The 25,680-nt window shown below is 34.8% G+C and overlaps 1 protein-coding gene across 2 annotated transcripts in view; it reads right to left on the bottom strand.

Annotated features, from left to right (window-relative positions):
• The window catches only part of LOC129223422 (uncharacterized), a 163,971-nt gene that overhangs the window by 28,612 nt on the left and 109,679 nt on the right, over positions 1-25,680 (bottom strand). For both annotated transcript variants that reach the window (XM_054858022.1, XM_054858023.1), the window contains exon 3: positions 918-1,147. In XM_054858022.1, coding sequence (XP_054713997.1) covers positions 918-1,147 — 230 coding nt within the window. The remainder of the gene's footprint in view (positions 1-917; positions 1,148-25,680) is intronic.

Raw genomic sequence — 25,680 nt, 5'->3', positions numbered from 1 at the left:
CGAACTTATACTAAAACTAATAATTATTCTGTTAGTGTTAGATGCAATAACTATTACTATGTAATAAAATAATTATTTTATTTTTCGTTTTTTTTTTGTTTGTTTTTTTTTTTTTTTTTGTCAAAGAAAAAAAAAAAGCATCTGAGCACAGACATTCATTTTACATTATAATTTAAATGAAAGGAATCATCTTCTTACCTGGTGTTTCCTGTCTTTGGCGCTAAAATTCTTAAGAAAGAGCTACTTTTTGACCTTACTTCGAGTTCATGAAAAGAGATTTTTGCCATGCCAAGTTCGTAAAAAATAATTAAAAATTTCTTTGTTTCAATGGAAGATTTTCCAGGAATAACTAATAATTCGTAAAGTTGTAATTGTACGTTAATTTGTGGCTTGCAAAATCCAATCTCAACTGCACTGATGATCGCCTTTATCTTCAGTCATTCAGGTTATCTTTGAACCAGTCCAGATACTTTTGCACCACTGCATATTTTTTATATTATAGTACAATTTAAAATCATAAATAGTAGAAATGTTAAAAAATAACCGAGAGCAAAAATTGCGTTACTGAGACTTCTAGCTTTGTTCTCCTAAGCAGCGGTATGAGCAGGGGGGGGGGGAGGAGAAGGGACACTTGTTGGCCCGGGCCTGAGCCTGAAGAGGGCTTAATATTTTTAAAACTAGGCGTGAAACACAGGGGTAAACAATATGAAGGGGGCGGAAAAGTCATTTGGGACGGCCGCAAAATTTCTGTGCACGCCCCTGCTCCTAAGTCACAGAAATTTAAAAAAAAATAGGTGGTGTAAAGTTTTCTGCACTGGCTCTAAGATACTCTGAATGACTGTATGTGTTTTATCATTAACTTTGATAAATTTATCTTACTGAAAATAAAATCTGAATGCACAAAAAAAACGACTCACGTAAAAATGGAGCACAACTTCTTGGATCGCTTTGGGCGCACAATGCATCCCTTCCTCCTCGCAGCATCCCGCGGAGTCTCCGCATCGGTGGAGCAGTGTGCAGCGGGGCAGCAGCTCTTTCTCGGGGTACAGGTCGCGCACACACACCACCTGTGCGCGTGGAATCTCGCAACGAGCACCGGAACGCATGTTGACGAAATGCGCGTTCGCCTCTCGCACTTCGTTCAGTTCTGAAATTGAACACATAAATGTGAAAACATGAACCGATTGATAACACATACATGTGAATAGATCAAGACAAAATAGGGTTGCTTCCTTCAGTCAAAAGTACTACTCACTAAAGTTGATAGAATAAGCAAAAAAAAATTAATTTTAATTTTGACATCTTGAATTCGAATTATGTTTTTCGCAATCACGAGTGTGGGTATGTAGGCGTGTGTGTTTGTGTGTGTGGGGGGGGTATGTGTGTTTGTGTGTGAGGGGTATGTGTGTTTGTGTGTAGGGGGTATGTGTATGTGCGTGTAGGCATGTGTATTTGTGTCTGTGTGCTAGTATAAGTGTGTGGGTAGTTGTGTGTATGTGTAAGTGTCCATATGTATGCGTGTGTGTATGTGTTTGTGTATGTGTGTATGTGTGTATGTTGTGGTGTGTGTGTATGTGTAAGTGTCTATATGTATGTGTTTGTGTATGTGTGTATGTGTGTAGGTTGTGGTGTGTGTGTGTAAGTGTGTGTGTGTGTAAGTGTGTGTGTGTATGCGTGTGTGTATGTGTTTGTGTATGCGCGTGTGTGTGTGCGTGTGCTTGTGCGTGTGTGGTTGTGTATGTATGTGCGTGTGTGTAGCATATGGATGCAACCTTTAGACGGCTTTCGCTATAGGAGCAGCATCGTGAAGAGCCAGCCGATCCACGGTGATGGTGCGGAGGGTGGCGGTGGGAAAATAAAATGATAGGACATCAAAACAGTCAAATGAAAGCAATAAGCAATCGTGATTGCTCAAAAAAAGAACATGGACCCAGAAAATACTTTTATTTTCCCAACAGCTATTTTTTAATTTTTTTTTTTTAATGTTCAATTTTTCAAACAAGGTGGTCTTTATAACGTCACAAATGATGTGCTTTGCCGCGTATTCCACTAGCGCTGTGTGTTTCTACTGAATATTTAGACTTGCTGGTTACCGCGCTTCCGCGTTATGATAATCAAGAATTGAATTCAACATTGCGCTCTGCGCTATCAACCATATCGTTGCCAATACATGTGAGTAAAGAAGCAAATTATATATTGCGCTCTGGTTTAGGCAACAGTGAATGGCAGTTCATCATTTGTGATGTCATACGCAGAAGCGTAATCAATAAGATTTCACTAATTAAACTAATTTTTTAAAAATATTAAACTTTGTCAAATTATTCAAAGAATGGTCAGATTTTATGCTTTTAAGCATGCTCTTAAAGGAAAAAATACTTTTAAAGTTTTGGAAACGACCCCATTGTGAAAATACGAACTGATTAAGTTTTAACTAAGACATAAATATGAACCGATTATTAACACATAAATGTGAAAACACAAACCGATCAATAACACATAAATGTGAACCAATTGACACATAAATGTGAACCAATTGACACATAAATGTGAACCTTTTATTAACATATACATGAAAATATGAACCGATTTATTGCACATAAATGTGAACCGATTAGTAACTCATAAATAAGTAAATTTGAATATTTTATTCGTGAAACTCATTTTCTAATAAGGTCATTCGATGCATGCATTGTTTAAATTGGAATTCATTTCTGGCATTGAGAGGTTTTTATTTGAGGAAATTACTTGCTCTTAATCAAAATAGCTAGCTCAGCAAACAAGCTTTTTCCCCTTTCCAAAATTACTTCAATGAAGTATTGCACCGTGGATTTAAATTTGTAATAAACTAAACTGCGTGAAGAACTTGATATATTATGATGTTTTATTTGTTTTTACAAGTATAAATATATTCCAAAATTGTAAGTAAATCGCTATAAAAAATATGGCATGAAAGCTTTTAAAAGAATTCTAGAGGGTTTCGGTCGTTAAAATGCGAAAAGTTAAAAATTGGTTATCACGTCGGAAATTACAAAAATTTCTAATGCGGTATTTTGTGAAGACATTAAACTAAAACTACGGATTTAGAAATGGAATCCAAGTGGTCAATAATAATCAAACTGTCCACACACAGAAAAAAAAACGTATAAAATTCCCTCTCTTTTATTTTGTACTAGTGGTACCCGCACGGTTTCGCCCGTAATAGCAAATTAAAAGGTCTTTTGGTTCAAATGTATATTTACAAATGATGTGTAGTGAATTTTCTTGCCAATTGGCTTGTGCCCACGTTACGGTTCCACGTTATGATAATTTCGTAATTTATTCGTCCATCTTATGATATTTTTTTCCTAAAATTGGAATAGAAAAAGAACAAAATCGAATTTTCGAAAAATCGCTTCGAGGTGCACACCCCCATGCTACATACTAAGTTTGTGCCAAATTTCATGAAAATCGGCCGAACGGTCTACGCGCTATGCGCGTCACAGACATCCTACAGACATCCTACAGATATCCTACAGACATCCAGACATCCTCCGGACAGAGAGACTTTCAGCTTTATTATTAGTAAAGAAGATTTTAGGCTAAATTTCTTTACGCGACGATTTGCCCGTCCACCAGTGACATCTGAGTAAAACGAAATTTTGGGTGATAATAGGGAATCTCTGATCTAAATCATTTTAACTGAACCAGGAAAATAGTGCATACTCTAGAAAGTTGGAATAAACCAGAATCTTGGCAAAATGCGGAACTTATATATATATATATATATATATATATATATATATATATATATATATATATATATATATATATATATATATATATATATATCCTCGGGGCTGCATACAGATAGGTATCTTTCTGTTTTCTCGCAAATCAAACCCTTTTGAACTAAATTGGTGAATGTATGACTAAATCATTTAATTGTGAATTAAATTTTGACTAAAAACTTAATTTTCCATTAATTACACATATGCCGGGCTCTAATAGTATGATGTTCAGAAGAAAAATAAAAAATGCTGATGATTGAAAAATCTAAATTTTTACAGATCTAAATACTACTTTATTTGTAAAATATAGCTTTAATGAAAATTTCGAAGACAAGCGGAGTGAAAATACGATTAATTAAAAACTTTTTGGGAAAGTTTTTTTTCGTCCTGCTCATTTTGAAAATACTACCCCAAAACATATGTCAAGCGAAGCTTACGATAAGCATTTTTTTTAACCATGTAATTTTTTTTTTTTTTTTTTTTTTCATTAAACGATATTTTGGCAATAAAACTTTAAGGAATTAAGAAATTTTATCTCAACAGCATAGCGCTTCATTTAAATTAAGTTATAATTACGTTGGATAAATTATCGTTCCCACTAGAAAAACATAGGAGAATACATAGTAGCTAAGATAAGACGAACCATATACTGTGTGTGTTTAAGGTTAAGTGAGGGTCAAGCGAATTACAGTCCAGAAGTTAAATAGTTGACTCCTCATTAGAACACGAGCCACTTGACATGGCCCAGAAAAGAGAGAGAAAAAAACTTGTATATCAGCACGGCGGAAAAGTTAGAAGATCGCGAATCTTTCGGTGTGGCGATTTATCCCTAGGTTATGAATAACACTTCTTATTACGTAAGACATTTTTTTTACACGTGAATTTTATTTTTATTGACTATATATTATTTTTATCTATATCTATCAAAGGTTACTGGACTTAATTGTAACAAAATATGAATGAGAGTGATCTGATCAGTGAACAAACTTTTAAGTGTAATTTCACTGTAGAAAGGATGGGCAAGAACTCACAAAATGAATCAGTATAACCAGTAAAAAAGAAATATCTAGACAACAATCTCTTGTCGGATGTCTTTCCATCCATAAGTTCACTTATTTTGCACTGAAAAGAGATTCCTTGTGAGCCCGAAACACATGTTTGCAGTAATCTGCAATTTAACGTTGTTATTTCTTTGTTACTTTTGAAGCACAAAGGTATTGATTCCATCTGCGCAGCCTTTACAATGCTCTCAGGTTAGGTTTGCCTCAACTATAGGCGCTTTAGTTCTACTTTTATTCTATTGTCAGAGCTATCAGTTGTACCTAAGACCACTATGACCACGTTTGCCTGTTTCTACATTTTATCACATATTTTGAATCTTAGAACTTTCCTGTATTGTAATAATTCGAGCCGTCCAAGGAATTGCGTATGTACATTTAATTGAGACAATCTGTATTAATATCAGCACTTTCAGTATAACACAGAAAGACTCTGGGATATCTTTACTAAGAATAAAGTTGAAAGTCCCTCTGTCTGGATGTCTGGATCTCTGTGACGTGCATAGCGCCTAGACCGTTCGATCGATTTTCATGAAATTCGGCACAAAGTTAGTTTGTAGCATGGGGGTGTGCGCATCGAAGCGATTGTTTGAAAATTCGATTTTGTTCTTTTTCGAATCCAATTTTAAGAACATTTTCCCCGGCAAAATTATCATAAGATGGACGAGTAAATTACCAAGTTGTCATAACGTGGAACCGTAACATGGGTAAGCCAATTGGAGAGAAATTCACCATACATTATTTGTAAATATACAGGCAAACCAAAAGACCTTTTAGTTTTTCTACTACGAGCAAAGTCGTGCGGGTACCACTAGTCATAAATAAACTTTCAGGAAGAAAAAACTCCACCAAAAAGAAAGTGACCTCAATAATACCACAGCTACATTACTTCATCTATCTCCCACGGATTTAACACGATTTTAATAACTGGTACATTATCATCAAAGATATTGTGGGATTCTTACAGAACAATTTCCGGCCGAAGGACAAGATAATACCACAAGAGGCTTGTCACTTGTGCAAGAACGGAAATTCTTTTGTACTGCACAGGGGTCACAGACATAAGAACGACATTTCTAATCCCAAGAAATGTAACTATTTCCGTTAGAAGCTCATCCATCAGGACTAGCAGGGGTAAGGTTCGCGGTGACACTGTACCCAAGGGGGGTGGTCCGAGTGAGATTGTTCGAATCTTATAAAGCCGGGATTAAGCCCCGTTTCCCTCTGCTGGGGCCAGGAAAAGGGCTCTGACAAATTTAGCATTCTATATGCTAAGAGGTAATTTTTCAGCACTTGAATCGTGTAGGAAAAAGGTAAATCATCTTTCAATGAGATATCTCAGTTTAGTCGTTTTCTGAAGAAATATTTGGATGATTACGATTTTGGTGAAAAATATCAAAATATTTCATATCAAGGAAGAAAGGAAAGCTATTTGTCGAAATTGCTGAATTCCGAACTGGCCCCCTTCTTTGAATCTCTCCCCCCCCCCCCAAATGCGTAGCATACCCTCTCTTTTTTGCTTTTATCTCAAAACAATTGTAAAAAATGTTTCATATAATTTGAACAACGGAAACTCGCGCCGACTTGCGGCTGAAAGTGTAAATCAACTTTTATGTGCTAGGTAGAATAAAAAAAAATTTTTTTTTCGAAAATTCGATATTTAAAATTGATAAAATGTTGCCCCTACAGCCCCACATGCACGAAAAAAACTTTTATCCAAAGTAAAACATTTTTACATACCCCGCAAGAGGCCTAAAATGTCCATCTCCTTCAAGAAATTGATTTTTTCGATACATATTTTTAAATAGAAAGATAAATAATCAAACTAAAAACTATAAACAATAAACGAAGTTAATTTGCGTTAAATAGAAATTTCAGCTCAAAAGCAATATTTAGATTTCCTACACTAGCACTCAAAAATATGGATTTTTTCAAGGTAAAGTTACATTTTTCATTTCAATTAAAATACACACATATTTATATATATATATTCATTCGCAAATTTTGATTTGAAAATGTGCTCGTCAATAATTTCTTGACCTGATATTTTTTACAAAATTTATTTGTAGTTAAAAAAAATTTTTTAATCAATTTTTTTGAAGAATTTTAGTTTTTAGGAATTGTGCTGGATACCTACATATTTTTTAATTTGGAAAAACGTTTTTATGATTGTGATACATGTGGAAATACAAGGACAAGTTTTTGTCAAATTTGCTTGAAGTTTTTTTCCAATTCGGTCTAGTTCACACTTTCAGACGGTCTCTCCCCCCCCCCCCCCCACACCACAATTGTTCTGATGTAAAGGGAAAACAATTATGCGACAAAAAAAAGAAAGACTTCATTTTCTTTTTGGGAATACACCCTACTCTTCCCTTCAAAATTTCACAGTGTGGTGGAAGGGAATTATAAGGAATACATTTTAGGGCGAAAAAAACAACAGAATACACACCCGAAAGCATTATTGCATTATGTTTCTAAAATCAAGGGGGCTGCAATTGACCCCTATGATCCTCCAAATGACGGGCGTAATATTTTCCGATGCAGTTCCCAGTAAACACTTTTCCCAAAAAGCAAAAACAAGGAAAATATAACGCCTACAAAAATTGAAAGGGTAAAATAACTTCCATAAATAATTATAACTTAATTATTGTTTATAATAGTATCAGCGTACAAAAAGGTTACTTTGAAAACATATTTACACAGATAAATCTATCTATCTTGGAGTAACGCGTTCGGGAAGTCTTTAATAAAAATGTTTGCATCAATAAATCTATTTTTCTTTCAGTATCAAAATGTTTTCAGGATGTATTTCGCATATTATGGGAAAAATTGTTAGACAACGGCAACAATTTTCAAAGATTTAGGCTATGACTTGTGAGAATATACTATCGCCGCTTATTGAAAATAATCAAGGGTTTCCTCAATATTTAGCAATAATTGTACCTGGTAATAAGGTTTAATTATGCTGAAAACTCCATTCCATTAAATTTAAAATCTCTCTCTCTCTCATTTTTCCTCTTTCGTTCATTGCATCCAAAACTAGCAAAAATAGGAAATTTAAATTTTTAAGAAACAAAACTTTCTTGGAAGAATGTTCTAGAAAAATAGGAGAAAAAATACAGAAGGAATATGAGAAACGTTGGGGGCTGGGAAGACACCATCTCCAAAGTGCATATGCAATTAATTCCAACAGTAATTGCAGTGGTATGGGTAGTTCACCTGTCAGCGCTTCCCTTGAGCCTCTTGTTTTTTTTTTTTCTTCTTTTTTTCGAGCTCCCGCTGTCCAGTTGGAGGTACGTCGTGTGGGGCATTTTTTTTTTCAGGTTCTGCCGGGTACCAGAAAAAATTATGATTCATAAAATTACCATTTCATTCGGAAATGCAAACGTTTTATCTCAAATCTGCATCAGTACTTTTAGTTTGGAATTTGAAAAAAATAGATAAAAAAGATAAAGTGTCATTTATTTTTCATGCGTCCTTCAAAAATCTTTTAGTTAGTCGGATTAATCTGACCAGCAAACTCATGAAGCACAATTTCATTTTCAATAATTTAAAATGTTGGAAATAACTAGCATTTGATACATAACATTAACTATATTTTTATAAATGTTGTATTAAAAACAAAATAATGACAAAACTTTCATAGTTCCTCTCCAAGTTTTTTTTTTTTTTTTTTTTTGGGGGGGGGGGGGGGGTAGGGTAAATGAAAAATGGTGCAGCAACTCAGTTTTTTAGCATAATAACGTAGAAATTCGATAGACAAAAAATTCTTGCCGTTTCTTTTTGGAACCGCATTGAAGGAAAATACTGTTAAAAGTAAGAAACAGCAACGAATAATTGCACAAAAATATCAGATTGTGCACATACGTCTTTCGGGGTTACAAGGAATCCGTTTTCAATGCAACTTACGGATGAAAAGACATCCGACAAAAGGCTTTTGTCAAAAGTAAAAAGGTATTTATTGTTTCACTATTAACAATATTTATTCACCTAAGAAAAGAATTTTGGAACCTTATTTTTTTCAAAAAACTGCTATAAATGTTTATTTACCGGGGTGTGTTATTCAGTGGTCGGAGTGCCTACTTTTTTTAAAGACTTGAGAAAGGAGTTTTAATATGGTCTGTACATTTTTGGTGAGTATGCAAGTTTAAGATTTTATGAATCTTCGTTCACTAATTACTCACTTTTTAGAAGAATTGAATTTTTACTAAGTTATGAACATGCCGTAAAGTTAAATTTTAATGTGTTAAGTGTAAAAACAAGATTAAGCCTTATGAATCTGAATATCACTTGCCTAAGTGTTGTCTAACATCACAACGAAGTCAATGGACTTTTGGTGGGGGAAAACGTATCGTACATTGTTTGAATACGGCCCTTTTTTTCTTGTCTCTCAGTCTCCTCTTCTTTTTCTCTACGTCAGGGGTGAGAGTGGATTCAAGTAAATTTTCTGAAGACAATGTGAAATTTTCTAAAATTATGAGAAAGTTCCCCCCCCCCCTCCCGGCAAAAAATCTTCAAATATGCTTACAAAAATGATTGCAAATAAATAAAAATAAATAAAAAATAAAAAACCACACATTTTAAAAGGTTTCTTTTTAAATATATTTTTTCAATTTTAGAATGTGCTGTCAGCTCAAAACTTTCGGAAATGGCAGCCCAAAATTTTGGAAATTTTCTGATCACAACTCCCTGTAAGGAGTGTTGTAAGGCCCCCCGGTAAGGGGTGCCTTATCCCTGTACACCCCTGTAAGGAGGTGTTGTTGACTCGTGTTTCTCTTCTTTTCGCTCACGATCTCTCTGCTTTTGCTTTTCCCCGAGTTCGATTTCTTTTTCTTTTCAATCTCTCTCTCTCTCTCTCTTTTCTCTGAATTATATTTCTTTTCCCTCTGAGTTCAACTTCTTTCCTTTCACTGTCTCTGTTTCTCTGATTTTGATTTCTTTTCTCTCAATCTCTCTCACAGATTGTCGAAGAGTCAACTTTTACTTTCTCTCTCACCGCATCGAAAAAGTAGAGAAGCATCTAAAATTAAATCATTGAAATTTCAATTCCAATCACCCCAACTGATCCTATCAACTCCCGAGAACAGATAATAATCCAGACTAAGCACTCTTGAAGATTTAATATTATCCCAATCACAACACAACTCCTGGTACGGAAAATAACAAAACAACGTGACTTCCCATTGTAATTAGCGAAAAAGCATAATTTCTATTCAGCCCGATATCGTAACTGCTTCACACCAACTTATATCTCGGCGGGAATCTGCGTTTGCATACGTCTTCAGAGTTCCATCACCACTGTTCCACCCTCTCATTTCGCGAGGGGTCACCGGGTTTATCGCCGGATTAACATAATGGAAAAAACGCACCATGCCCTCTCCCTCTTAAAAGAATTCTTTAATAGCGTTTCTTGCCGGCGAAGGCTTTTGTGGCTGATCTTATGTCGTAGGTAGTGTTTAAAAGGAGCAAAGTTTTCGATTTGAAAAAGCGAAGAGCGTTTCTGCCTAGCGAGTACAGCAGGTGAAAACGGAACAAATACTGGTGTTTCGTAATTCGTAGAAATTATATATCATTAGTTGTTGTGGCAACACCTACGAAAATATTTGTTTTTCAAGCCCATTATGTAATAATCACAACCCTTGCACCTAGATTATCACAAGTAATGGGTAAAAGAAAGGGACGAAATTAAGGGTAAGTGCTAAAAAATAGTTTTGCTACCACAGAAAGAGCTGTTTAAAAGCTTTCTGCCGCTCAAGGCAATAAATGAAAGTGCCGCCTTGTTTCCAACATCACAACACTTTTTTGCACATTAACTAGAGCGCAAAAATTATCAATAATCTTCACTCGCGCATCAAATGCCTCGAACATGTACTACCACGCAATTGAATTAAAATTTTGGAAAATGTATTAAAATTTAAAAAAAGTAACTTAAACAAGTGATAATAGATTTTTTCATCGATGATTTTTTTTCAACTACTATTAAGGACTACCGCTGCGGAATCGGAGTCGGTGAGTGAAAGCCTTTTATATTCTAAGAGTAGGAGTTGTTCATTTTTCCCTAGAGTCCGTAATCTACGATGGGTGCGGAGTCAGAGTTGGAGTCGGACGGATTTTGGAGTAAAGGATTCGGATGCTCTAAAATTCCTGGAGTCAGAGTCGGTCATTATCCGTATGATTTTGTATCCCTGATAGCAGGAGTGTCCATCCCTGCTGAGAGCGGTGGCGCATATCCTCAAATTCTAGACACCCCTCTCAAGCACGAAGATTCCTCTATAAGAATCGACTGAAACCAACTACCCCCCCCCCCCAAAAAAAACAATAGCGCATTCTGCGCCATGAGCCTAACCTCTTACTAACATCAATACTAATTTTTATTGGCTAAAATCCTGCTTTGAATGGTCATGTAAGTTCTTGTTATGATTAATTACGTTGCATTAATTACAATGACTTACTGCATTTTATTCATAACATTTATGTTTATATAGAGTTGAAGATTTAAATAACAATAATAATATTATGAATTTCAATATATTTTTAGTTTTTGGCTCATTCTCCCCCCCCCCCCACCCCCAAGAGTTTGCTGTTCTGGCGACCGCCTAGTCTTACCTATTGGTAGAAACAGCTCAGATCACAAAGGTCAGTGGCGTAGCTAGACCCGACTTTCGGGGGGGGGGGGTTACTTCTTTTAATATATATATATATATATATATATTATATATATGTATAATCGCTTGGAATTTTTTCCTTTTCTTCTTTTTTTTTTCTTTCTCTTCTCTCTTCTTTTTCTCTTTTTTTTTTGAGACTAACTTTTCGGGGGGGGGTTTTTGTCCCCAAAACCCCCCCCTTAGCTACGCCCCTGACAAAAGTACTATACTAATCTGATTTTACGATCCTTTGATTTCGAAAATCTAACGTATTTAAGGAAATTTTTCACTTATTTTAAATATTTTTTTTTGTATGCATTCATTTTACTTATGCATTTTTTTATTTTTGTATGCTTTTTTTTTTTGCATTTTGTATGCATGCAAGGAAATTAATGCATACAAAAATGCATTTTTTGTATGCATTTTTGTATGCATTAATTTCCTTGTCCTTAAGGTTAAGTGCTGCGTAGATATAAATTGTTAGATTTGTAATATTCGAATCTAAACACATTAAAAGAAGATCACATTCGCTCTGTAGTTCAAATATGGAGCAAAAGTAAACGCGATTGGTTATACAAATTTTACACAACCGTTTATCTACTATCACGATAATTCTGTTTGGTTTGCATTGATTAATATCAGAATCTACGATAAAATTAAATAAAATTTACTTCGCTGCTTTTTTTTTTTTTTTTTTTTTTTAAAGCCGTATAACGTTTTGCTACAATACAAAAATTATTCGGCATTTGAAAATAGTCTTCGTAATATGTGAGTAAAATATTGTCGAATTCAGATAAAGAATGTACAGTACAATGTTACTATTAAACTATTAATGTATTATCAGTAAGAGGGGCTAGAAGAACAGTCGCATTCAGATAGTTATTTTTCGTATCTGCTTTGTACTTTGAAGTAAAATGAATCGAAATTTCACTTAAGGCAAGATTTCAATTCTTTATTCGTTTTCAATTCTTTATTCTATAAAAAAAAGGTGGCAGTACTGTACACAATCATTTTCAAGTGACTAGATATAATAAAAGATAGAAATCTCGTGATGACGTGAAATAAAAAGGTAAAATTGTTAAGCATCGATAAGTTCTTGTTTTTTTCTTTTGTTCAAAATTTTTTGACTAAAATAACTTATATTACACCTAGTTTTCCCCCATGTTTCAATGTGGCTGGGTAACTTTGACCGAACCGGGTAAACCGTTCATTTCAAAAGATGTTTACAATTGGGACACTATGCAATCCTTTAGGAAATCTTCTGCAGCTTATCGTCAATTGTTGCAATAACAATGTTAAAATATGAATGGGACATTTAAAAATAGAGAAAGTGGATCAAAGCCTCCCTGAATGACTGCATGTGCTTTGCACTTTGAAAAAAATAGTAACTAAAATCGTCTAAAAATAAAATCTTCATTTCAATAAGCACTTTAAAGCTGAAGTTCATATCAATAAAATACTTGTTCCGCTTTTCAACTTCAGAGTATTAATTAGGACAGTTCGAGTGTACTTCAGAGAAATTATACTTAAATTCCCCGGCTACAACGAGCTACCTGACACATTAAGTAACACGAGAAGTTCAAAAGAATCCTTATTCTTTGCGAGAAAAAATACAGATTAAAGAGTACGAAGACCTCTGTGCAAAGAGTTCTGTGGAATGGAAGCTTCAAGTTGATTTTCACGAAAATAGAGAGCGGTTCACTGCCCTAGTTTGCAGTTACGCTTTTGATGCAATATACAGGGTTATCATAAAAGAATATCCCGGTTTTGAAAATTTATATTTCATAAGCTATTACACTTAGCACTATGAATGATACATAACAAGTATGTTCTGGTCATCACGAAACTTTCTTCTATATCTTTCTTATAATTCTAATTCCTCCCCATGCTTGACGAGGAAGCAATATTCGCAACAAAACAAAATTATACACTCCAAAACTTAACCATCCTAATTCCCGATTTATCTCAAAAGCAAAGCAAAGAATGAAAAGTGAAAATTATTTAAAGCCTTGTTTAAAATAATTACAAACATTTATTTGTTAACAAACACAAGATGGCAACAGTTAAAAAATTTAAATCATCGCGATTTTTTTGTCATTTTCCAACAATTAAAATCATGTGAATTACGCAGACAACAGTTTATAACGATTTATCTTTCTTATTGTTGCAATTATAAAGCTATTTTTATTCACACAAAAAAAAAAAAAAATCAGTCCCCCACGGAGCGATTGGCGCCAAAATTGAACAAACGCCTGTTTACACACGGATTGACATTTATTCAAAATTTCATCCAGAACGTAGCGTTACCTCTTGAGATATGGCACTCACAATTGAAAACAAAGAACGTTCGATTGCGCCACCCCCTTTTCAGCTATTGATGCCAAAATAGAATCAGCTCTTATACTCTCTAAGGGCTACTATTCGATAAATTTTTGTTTGATTCCGTTCATTATTTCATGAGATACAGCAGTCACGATCGACAACAAAAAACGTTCTATAGCTCAACCCCCGTTTTAGCTATTGACACCAAAATTGAATCAGCGCCTGTATCTGTTAAGGGTAACATATGAACTAAATTTAGTTTGATTCCGCCAATTACTTCCTATGGAATAGCAGGCACGCATAACTCAAAAAACGTCCCATTGCTCCCCCCTGGAGGAATTTGCGCCAAAAAGTTCACATGGGGCATTTATGTGTACCAAGTTTCGTTCGATTTCAGACGGTAGTTTTTGCTGTAGTGCGACCACAAAAAACTGGTCACACACATACGTGACACACGGACACACACACAGACAGACAAACATTTTCCAAAAGTGGTCGAAATGGACTCAGCACACCTCAAAATGTTCAAATTTGTCAAAATTCGAAAATTTGCGCGAATCCAATAATTTCTTCTATATATTAGATATAGAAGAAAGTAAAAATATAGATAAACTGTGAAAGGTTTTTTCACTCACAAATGTTCGATGTGTGCGCCTTTCGTAATGCGACACACATCTATAACATACATTTTGAAGTGTTTCACTGTCCATTTTTCGTAATGCTACACATCGTTTAGTTCTTGCAATGTTGGTTGTTTTGATTAGGTTTCTTGGCGCAAGGTTAGGCTTTCGGCTTGCAATGTTCTATGCTATGGTGGTGCAAAAGCACTGTCTTTGACGAAACCTCGTAAAGAAAATCACATGGGGTTGGGTTTGAGGATCTGGCTAGTCAACGCATAAAGGGTCATCACACTAGCACGGCCAATCTAGCGTTGCCAAGTTTCAGTGGCGCAGCGAAGTGGGAGGGGGGGGAGACATCCCTTAGAGGTTTTGGTTTTAACATTATTGCCAATCCTAATACAGTAGTTAGTACACGTGTAAGGACTGTTGCGATCAAAAAACCGCTTACGGAAGGAATTTCTGGCTGCGGTAGTGCGAAACGTGAACGTTTACGTAGTTACTTAGGTTCATAAAAACTTAAGACAGTTTATCTTTATTCATCATTAATAGTGCGAAGTGTCATTTTTTATGAAATATAAATTTTTAAAACCGTGATATTCTTTTATGCTAACCCAGTACATTAATTATTCGTCGAGGCGCAGCGAGGCAAGATAGTTAACCTTCCAGAACCCTTTCTTTTAAGCCGTATTGCCACCCTTATTATGTTAGTAAATAATTTTTTTTATTGACTAATCACCCCCCCCCCCCCCCTTGCCCTTGGGTCATTGTGGCCTGATGGGTACGGCGTCGGACTCGTAACTGGAGAGTTGCGGGTTTGATGCCTGCCAGTCGAAGGTACTTCGTACGCTAATGGTTGCTGCTGCACTTCAATTATGTCTCGATTAGAAAGTCGACTAATTTCCCATTCCAAACTAATAGATCTGGGGTTTCTCTGCTCCTGGTCAGGATCAAAAGAGAGACCTGTCTTCAAATCCCCACTTAACCGGTCAAGCCACATGTAACGATAGATACCGGGGGGGGGGGTTTGAAATGTAATGTGTCTGCACTCCCCTCCCCCTCCAAAATAAAGAAAGAAGATTCTACCTGTGGTAGTGAATGACTGTGTAGGTGTGTAATGCTTCGTTTTTTGTATTAACATTTAAAACTATGAAGTGCGTTAGATACTAAGTCTCCTTTTACCAGGTTCGGGAATTTCAAGCAAAATTACTTTGGCGATACTAAAAACTCCCGAAAACATATAACATAAAAATACTAAAGGTGACAATTAAGATAGTTTGAACCAGATATAATGTCAACCTATTAACTAACTCTTTTTTTTTCTTTTTGTCATTCGATAGGTAATGAAGAAAAATTATAAAGAAAACAATTTTGTTGTTTTCGGTATGTGGAAATTTTAGATGTACAAACTATATGTGAAATCATTTTTCCATGTCTGTTTTAGTAAACATTTAACAAAGTGAGGATGACGTTTGATGCTTAAAAAACAATCCTTCAACTACCCTGAAAATTTTGCTTTTTGAATTTCAAGGAAATTATATACAACCGTATTGGCAATGAGCTACAATTAAGCTTTGTAACAAGTAACCCTACCCAAGTGTGAATCCTCAATTGGAATTAAAACTTCGCACATCGTTAGATCTCTTAAAAATATTGAACCCGTTTTTTTTTTTTTAAATCGGAAACAAATCACTTTTAACGGATTGAAATTTACCCCTTAATATTGGATAATTAGGATTTTAAAATGTACAATATATTCTTTTACGTTAAACTTTAATTACAAAAATTTAAAAAATGATTGAAAATTTGAAAAACAAAGTAATATAAAGTTGACGTGTTTCAGGATCTTAAAAAAAAAAAAAACTATTTATAGGGGTAAACCATCCCTAGTAATCTTACCCCGTCGCGGGGCTGTTGCCTATGAACAATTTCCATGTGAAATAAATCAGCTTCTTCACCTCATCATATCCGATTTCAATAAAATTTGGCCTGAAGGACACATACGACAAGATTAGTGATCCTACCAATTTTTAAATTTCGACTTTAAAAATTTGTTCAAACTATAGACCAGTAAAAAAACTCAAAATGTGGTAAAAAAAATGAAAAGTGTGTTCTTACAAAAGACTAACTTCTCTCTTCTAATTATAGTAGAATGTGAATTCAAAAAATATTGTAAAGCTTAAAAATAGAGTTTCTGTTTTTTATAGATAATATGACTTTCTTACAATAGATTTAAATTTCAGAGTCATTCACCGTGACTGGGTAACATTGCAAAGCGTGGTTTATATATTTGTAGTATATTCAGAAAAATCCTGAAACGCGTCAACTTTAGTTTGTTTAGTTTTTTTCAAAATTTCAATCATTATTTGAATTTTCGTAGTTAAAATTTAAAATAAAAGAATATATTGAACCTTCTAATGTCTCAACTATCCAATACTTAGGGCTAGATTTCACCCTATTAAAAGTGTTCGTTGCCAATAAAAATTACACGTCTTAAGTATTTTTATTATTTCTATCGCTGTGCAAAGTTTTATTCAAATCGGTAGGGTTACTTGTAAGCTACATTTTACGAACTATTTTAGTTTTCCAGTTAAAATAATTCAGCTGAAATAAAAGTAACTGGCTAATGCCACCTTTTTTCTATCTCATTCTTAATATTTTCATTGTGTTCGGAAAGACGTGCCGCTCGTGTCCCAGAAACATTTCTTTTTTTAGAATTCAGGAATCTTTCACAATGATTCTTTCTAGACGTTTTTTTCACGTTTGTTTATCATCGACGTGAGCCTCCTTGAGCCACTGTCACATCCGTTTCCGCTTGATTACGTTGCTATCTGAAAAATTGTCTTAACATTCAATTCCTTTTTATCCTACTAAAAGAAGCGGCGGGGAGGGGAGAAGGGAAGAAAATTTGCATGTTTTCTGTAATGAAAATAACGCTAAAAAGGTGGGAGACACAGTTAATTAAATTTTCAAATATTACAAAAAAAAAAATTAATTAATTTGAATTTTGACATCTTGAATTCAAATTATGTTTTTCGCAATCACGAGTGTGTGTATGTTGGCGTGTGCGTTTGTGTGTGGGGGGGTATGTGTGTTGTGTGTAGGGGTATGTGTATGTGTGTGTAGGTATGTGTGTTTGTGTCTGTGTGCAGGCATGAATGTGTGGGTAGTTGTACGTATGTGTATGTTTTTGTGTGTGTGTGTGTGTAGGTGTCTGTATGTATGCATGAATGTGTGAGTAGTTGTGTGTATGTTTTTGTGTGTGTATGTGTTTGTGTGTGTATGTGTGTGTGTGTGTGTGTGTGTGTGTGTGTGTGTGTGCGTGCGTGTGTGTGTAGTTGTGTATGTATACGCGTGTGTGTAGGACATGGAAGCAACCTGGAGACGGCTTTCGCTATAGGAGCAGCATCGTGAGGACCCGGTCGACGGTGATGCTTCATAGGGTGGCGGTGAGAAAATAAAATCAAAGGACATCAAAACAGTCAAGTGAGTACAATAAGCAATCGTGATTGCTCAAAAAAAAAAAAAAAAATTGAAAGTATGATTTTGAGATGGATAAATGTGTGTCTACTATTGTGAGCGAATATGTTGCTAGAGTTTTTTTTTTTTTTTCACGGCGTGAAAAAAACTCCCTCATTATTTTAGCGGAGTAAAGTTCATTTTGACGAAGTGGAATGTAACAAAACAGCTATGACTATAATAGCGTTACATTACACAAAAGCCTACTTGAAGAGGGAAGGGGACATGTAAAAGATGTACATGTATTTAATTAAAATATCGCCAAAAAGAGAGAGAGAACTAAAAGTAAATCATTGTTCAAAAATTAGAAAAAGTCAAATTTTGAGTTAGAGAAGTGTGTGTCTGTTTATTATTGTTAGCAAAGATGTTGCTACAGATTTTTTTAAAGGCTTTTAAATACATTCGAACTCGCTTATAAAGAGCGCAAAGGGACCGCGATATTTGTTCGTTATAATCAAGTGCTCGTAAAAAACGGGTTCGTGAAAAAAAAATCATAAAAATTCATCATAGTTGCTCTTTTTTTTCTACTTTTTTTATCACTTTGTTCCAAAGAAGTTGGTTACTTTGTTTTGAACAGTCAGTCTGAATGTCTCTTTCTTATGTCATTGTTTTTGAGAAATATATATACATACCCAAATCCACATGTATGTAATTTTTAAATTTTTTTTTTACTCCACACACTAAAAAAACGGCTGTTGGTCTTAGGATTTATAATTTATCACTAACTTTGGTTAGTTTTGGACCAAAAAAGGCTAAACCGAGCCGGAAATCAATGGAAATGTCATGAATCGCAAAAATATTGCTCGCTTTAAGCGGGATTTGCTCGTTAGAAACGAGTTATGCTTCCATAGACTAAAACATTGTACCAACCAAGTAATTCTGATTTCCTTGCTATATCCGGGTTCTCGTTAAAGCAGGGCTCGTTAAAAGCGAGTTCGAATGTAATCCTTGACATTTTTTTGGAGGCGTGAAATACACGGAAACAACCATAATAGTGATCAATTCCATAAAAAAAACTAACTTTCTAAGGATAAGACGGAAGATTGCTGAGAAAGAAAAGATGTACCATTTTTATTTTTCTACAATTATACTACAGACTATTTGACGATTTGAATTTGAAAAATAAATTAAAAATAATAATAAATAAGGCATTCAAATATAAGATTTTTTAAATTTGAAAAGTTTTTGTTCCCCATTTTCCACAACGATAAACTTATGTTTAAGATAATGAGCGTGAAAATACGCTTGATTGCGTTTTTTGAGGTTTATTCTCGATTTTCACTTCGTAAAATAGGCTCGTAGAAGCGCATAATGGGGTTGCTTCCGAAATTTTTGAAGTATTTTTTTTTTCTGATAGAGCAAGTGTCTGATCATTTTTCAAAAAATTTGACAAGGTTTAATGTTTAAAAAAAATTATTTTAATCGGTGCGCAGATTCAATTATATTTTTTTAGATTCTGCACATGACATCACAAGTGATGATATGCCATTCACTGATGCTTTTGTGCAGAGCGCAATATTTAATTCGCATCTTTACTCACATGTGCTGGCAACGATATGGTTGATAGCAAGCGTATAGCACAATATTTAGTTCGCTTCTGAATTATCATAACCTGGAAACGCGGTAGACAGCAAGCGTAAACATTCAGCGCGCCAGTGGAATACGCGCCAAAGTGTATCACTTGCGCCATCATAAAGACCACAATTTGTTTGAAAAACAGGACAGTTAAAAAAATAATTAAAAATTAAACGTTTTGAAAATAAAAGACCCTTGCTCCATGATATGTTGTTTTGCTCATTCTATCAACTTCAGTGACTAAAAGTAGTACTTTTAACTGATGAAAGCAACCCCATCACTTTTTAGCAAATTTAAATCAACAGTCAAAACAGTTATAACCATTGAATTTATTAATTTATGCTAATTTGAAATTGCGGGAGAAAAAAAGGTTTTTACTTAAAGTTGGCTTTTTTCTGAAGAAGGACCTGAACTGAAAAGAACCATTTACAGGAGATAAATGTAGGAAAAGGAAGTTTTTTCTTTTTGAATACTAAAACTTGTTTTGTTTTCAAATTCAGCTTTTGTATGACACGCTTTGAAATATTCAGATACACTGGATCTGGATCAATATCAGAATTATACTCTGTTGAAAACTACTCACTGTCATCCATTCTTTTATTTTAGCGCAAAAATAATTTGAACTTTAAATGGGTACGGTTTCACAGGTGACATTGCTAATTTGAAGATTTTTTAAAAATTGGGCATTCGCTATTACGAATCGATTTGTCTTTAAAAAGGAAGGATATTAATTCAGTTACAGTTAGCAGCACGGTTCGAAGTGAAACAAAGAATCTGAATATTCTTAAAAAGAGCAAAAAGCCTTCCAGTACAGATCCTTCGTCGAAAGCAGAGCACGACGCCAAGTTTAACGTTTTCCCGAAGTAAAAATAGTAAATTTTTGGGACATTTTGGTACCTGTTTATGTTTAAGTATATCCTAAATCATACCTTCCCAAACTTTATAGCCAGTGGATCCCTTTCATTGATCAATGTTCAGTACTGACCCCCGTCACTAGAGTGTATTGGTACTTTTAATTTTTGTAAATTGAACATAATCAAATTCACCATTTCTCTCTTGAGGTGAACATCATTGTTCTGCCCAAAAAAAGGCACTAGGTAGGTAATTTACAATGCTTAATTTTTATTTGCAATTCCAGAAGTACACAAATCGAATAGAAAAGACAGAGACCAATCGGTAACAAATGCTGAAAATTCCTAACTGTGCATCGAACTTATTTGAAGAGCAGACACGGATCCAAAGGGGGTCATTAAGGTCAATAATATTAATTAAATAATCAAAGAGAGCTTAAAGCTGTGTTTTGGGAACTTATAGTTCGAAAGAATTAGTCAAGATTTCAAATTTATGTGCAAGAATGGCTTATGAAACTCCTACCGGAAATGACCCCTTCCGAAACGAAAATCTGCGTCCGCCCTTTGGAGAAAAATGAGATTCTTCTAGCTGGCATATTGGGTTTCATTTTTAACTGATTCTGGAAGTTAGATTTGTGGGTACGTTGCAGTCTGAAGTTCTGTCAGTCTAACATTCAAACTCACGTGATGACAGGCTACATGGTTTTGTTGAAGTAGAAAACAGACCACAGTTTGGGAAGCCCTGTCCTAAGTAGTGTAATATCTACGAGAGACACATTTTTACCGAAAATTCGTTTTGAAAACTTAGTTGAAGTATTACAGATGATATCACATGCATATCATCAACGATATTTTTTAATGTTCTTTTACAGCCTAAAGAGGAATAAACCAGTGCTTCTCAACCTTTTTTACTTTGCGGCACACTTAAGAAATTTCTGGATCAACGGGGCACACTGAACTTAATTTCGAAGTGGTAATATAGAAATGTTTTTATCATTCACTGGTAAAAAGACGGGGGGGGGGGGCTTTTTTCATATGAATAAAACAATTATAACAAATGTCTAAATTCATTTAGAAAGCAGAAATATTTTGAATGTATTGAATATTTTGAATGTATATTTTGTATGATTGAACAACAAAACTATAGCTATTTACAGAAAATTATGCTTCATGTGTTTCAAAGCATTTCTGTCAAACATGTCACAAAAGTGCACACTGCAATTAAATGATTTATCAAATAATGTTTCAAGAAAGAAGCAAGCAAGAAATTAAAACCAAGCTCCTAACTTCCGTTTGACACTAATTCCTGAAAGACGTTTGATGTTCAGCTCTATGCTGGAAAGAGCTACACGAAATTCTTGATCCAGGCTCTTTAGAGATGATCTCTTACTGTTTTTTTTTATAAATGCGAGGGCTGAGAGGCTGAGTTTGCAAAGATATGTAGTTGAAAATGTTGGCAGAACATCAATAGAAAGACATGAGATAGTTGGATACTCATTTTTAACAAGCAACCAAAATTCGTCCTGAGGCACTTTGCTCAACTTAAGTGTAAGAGTACGGTCGCTCTTGAGGTCCATAATTATTCTCGCGCCTCAAAGAAAGGTCTTTAACTTATGAATCTGCAGATGAAGAGAATGGATCGCGAATCCAGCCATACTGTTCCATGTTGCGATTCTTGAAATAGTGCTTAAACGTGTCCTGAAGTATGACTAAATGTTCTGCCACCACATTCAGCAGCTTTTCTTCCATGCCATTTTTTTCACATACCATGTTGACGGTCCGTTTGAACATGTCCAATGAACTACTTCTTCTCTTCACAGCTGAATTTTTGATTTGAGCCCGCTTGGCTTGGGGCTTGTCCATACATGCAACCCAAATTCTCTCCTTTTCCTTGCATTTTCCGATTCAATTCGTTTAGGTTTTCAAAAATGTCAGCCATGTACGTTAGTTTTGCCAGCCAATATTTGTCTTACAACAAACTGGCGTACTGCATTTCGTTTTTTAAAATCAAAGCGTACCACGTCCCTCAATTCAAAAATTCTTGAAAGTATTTCACTACATGAAAGTCAGCGAATCTCTGTATGAAGAAGTAGGGAGTAGTGATCTGTCTTCATTTCTTCGCGAAATAAAGAGAAAAGGCGAGAATTATGCGGCCTCGATTTATGAAATTTACGACTTCAGCCAAAGCTGACTTCAGCTCATCTGGTAATTAAATCCGTCTGCCATGAGAGCTTCACGATAGAGGAAACTGTATAGTTTTAATTTCTGTTTTACTAAATCTCAGAATCGAGCTTCGAGAAACTACTATAAAAAGAAATTAGTATCGGAACTGGAAAAGAGGAAAACAAAAGCTAAAGCTGGGGCTAAAATTCATGGGGGATTGGGACGATACTCCCGTTTGCGAAAGATTTAGAAAAAATTTTGTATAATTAGTTGATTTTCTGGAAATTAAAATCCGTTTTCAAAAACCGAAAGTAATAGCCTAACACAAAGAGTTTAAAAGAGGTGAGGCAGCAAATCCCTCCTCTCCCCTTTTTGGGTATGTCTTATTGCACATGATCGACAGGATGAATTGAAAAGTTACAGAACGATACAAACTCTATTCGGTCGTAACTTTAAAATAAAATACGTCAAGGCTCTTTCTTTTTATATAACTACGAAAATACTACGGCACACCGGGTTCCATGTCGCGGCGCACCAGTGTGCCGCGGCACACCGGTTGCGAAGCCCTGGAATAAACTAAAAAATCAGGGAAAAAAAAGAGTTGGTTCGGATCAGGTCGTGCCCAGTTAAGGCATAAAATGAATCATTCACATTAAGCACAACGCGAACAAGTACAAACAAGACTTACCCACATAATTTTTATTCCTCAATAAGAATCAATAAAACATCTCCTAGAAATAGTTTAACTATTCAATCTCCTGAATTGCTATCGACATTATATATATATATATATATATATATATATATATATATATATATATATATATATATATATATATATATATATATATATATATATATATATATATTGCATTGAAAAAGTATTCTTTAAAGCCCCGAAAATAGGACTGCAACTTAGTTGCTAATTAATGCTTTACCAACGTTGTGTTTCCATTGTTACTTTGCTGGGCTAATGTATTCATTTATTTCAAAAGTGTAACTAGATCGAAGTACTTCTGTCTACAAAATATCAAGGAGCAATGGGCAATCAAGGAGCAATGAACACCACTGAAAAGCAACATCAAATGACAGCTATACGGGCTCACAACAGCACATTCGATAAGGGCGTTTGCCCCCAAAATGAATGAAACATGAAGTGAGCAGTGTTCGCCGATATCGATAGAAGATTAAGATAACGTCAACCCTTTCACTTTGTTGCCGGTGGTAGAAAGTTTCGTTTTTTTCTTTTTTCAAGTTACCCTTTTCCAGAGAGCTGTTTACATCCGTGGTTTCTCTTTAAACGACTGCGCAGATTATTCCGATATCAGCTTCCTGTCATGAGAAAGCACTGTTATCCGAGTTTCAATCTCTGTTGCTGTATCAGAAATAGTTCTGGGAATTTGCAGCTGCCTCTAAAATTAGTTTATGTTACGATTTTTATTCTTCACTTTCTTACAATGCTTATGGGGCTGTTGATGGACTTTAACGATTTAACGAAAAAATTTTCAAAGATGTTGAAATTTTATGAAAAACTTACACGTTAAATTTCTCAATATTTCACCTTTCCGTTCCTAATTAAATTACACTAGAATGTCCGTTAATACAATTATATTATTATATAAATTACGTTACATAACGAAATTGCTCAGATCAGTTTTCGCTAAAATTATTCTTTTTATCAGTTATTTTCTTGAAAATAAATTTTGAAGATGTAGTTTAAAAAATGCTGTTAGAGGGCACTTTAGACTTTGGAGTAACGAACAACCATTTTTTACCGCTGTTTTTGAATCTCATTTTTTTTCTAATGCCCCCCCCCCTTGGACTTAAAACTTAAATTTTTAGCTCAAAATCAAAAGCATTGGGCGTGATTAAGTCGCGCAAACTGAACTGTGTTTAGAATTTTAAACACACTCTATTACGAAAAAATACATTTAACATAGAAGGAAAAAAGGGATCTTCATGAAACTTAAAATGAATGTGACCAATGACAAAATAAGGAAATGATTACAAATTAAGAACAAAAGATTGTTTTATTAAAAAGTTATGACACAAGAATGGTTACAAAACCGTAAGTTGTACAGCCTCCTCTAGCAACTACACAAGACAAAACACAATCTAACATGGAGTGAAATAGGTCACCTATGACGACAGGAACAAAATCGGGATTCATCGTTGAAGAAAATATGTCTCCTGTCTGTCACAGTCCAGCCAATTTTAGTGCAGCGAAAATCCAATCGACGAAAATCCAAACCATCGCAATGGACGCCGGTTCGAGATACCAGCGTCTTTCAGTCTACTCAGAATTGTTTTCTTGATACCGTCAGTTTCTTAAAAGCTATTGAACGGCATGGAACTAATGTTAAAGACCTTGTTGATACGGTAGTGGCCACTTTTATGATGTGCGATCTTCGCTCTCATTTATGTTTCTAGAATGCTTTAACCAACCGCAATGGAGTGATTCATTTATTTTTACCTTTAAGCTACTACCATATTGCTCCGATCAAGGAGCCGGCAGATACGCCGTACAACTAACTTGCTTCTCTGAGACCTACTGTATGTCTCAGTAAAAAGTTCAACAATTAATCCTATACCTCTAAAAATGTCCGAGTCACAATAGCATTCTTACAACTCGACAGTTTCGTTGGACACAAACTTTCCCACTTTCAACCGTAACTATCTGCGCATCTTGTATCTGCATAGCGCACTTTCGTCACTGGCGACGAAATTTAAATTATCTCTTACCAAACTACATTCTTGCCGAGTTTGTTGGTTGCAGCTCAATTTATTCTTGATGCATAATTTTTTTTTTGTGACAAAGTGTATTTCAACCTTTGAAAACAGTTCAGTTTCCGCTACTTAATCACTTCCAACAATTCCGATTTTGAGCTCAAAATTTAGGTTTAAGTCCAAGCATTAGAAAACATTCAATGAAATTCCAAAATAGCGGTAAAAATACTTGTTCGTTACTCCAAAGTCTAAAGTACCCTCTATCGGCAGTTTTTAAGCTAAACATTCAAAATTTATCTTCAAGAAAATACTGATAAAAAGAATAAGTTTAGCGAAAACCGCAAACGAATCGACCAATTTTTCTGTTTTTTTATGACAATTTGAAATTTTGGACCATAAACTTTAATGGCGCCTATCTCCTACGGAAGACGTTTGGA

This window comes from Uloborus diversus, chromosome 5, assembly GCF_026930045.1.
Source record: "Uloborus diversus isolate 005 chromosome 5, Udiv.v.3.1, whole genome shotgun sequence".
Classification (NCBI taxonomy): Eukaryota; Metazoa; Arthropoda; class Arachnida; order Araneae; family Uloboridae; genus Uloborus; species Uloborus diversus.
Note: the sequence above shows the minus strand (reverse complement) of the source record. Positions and strands in the feature narration are given on the sequence as shown.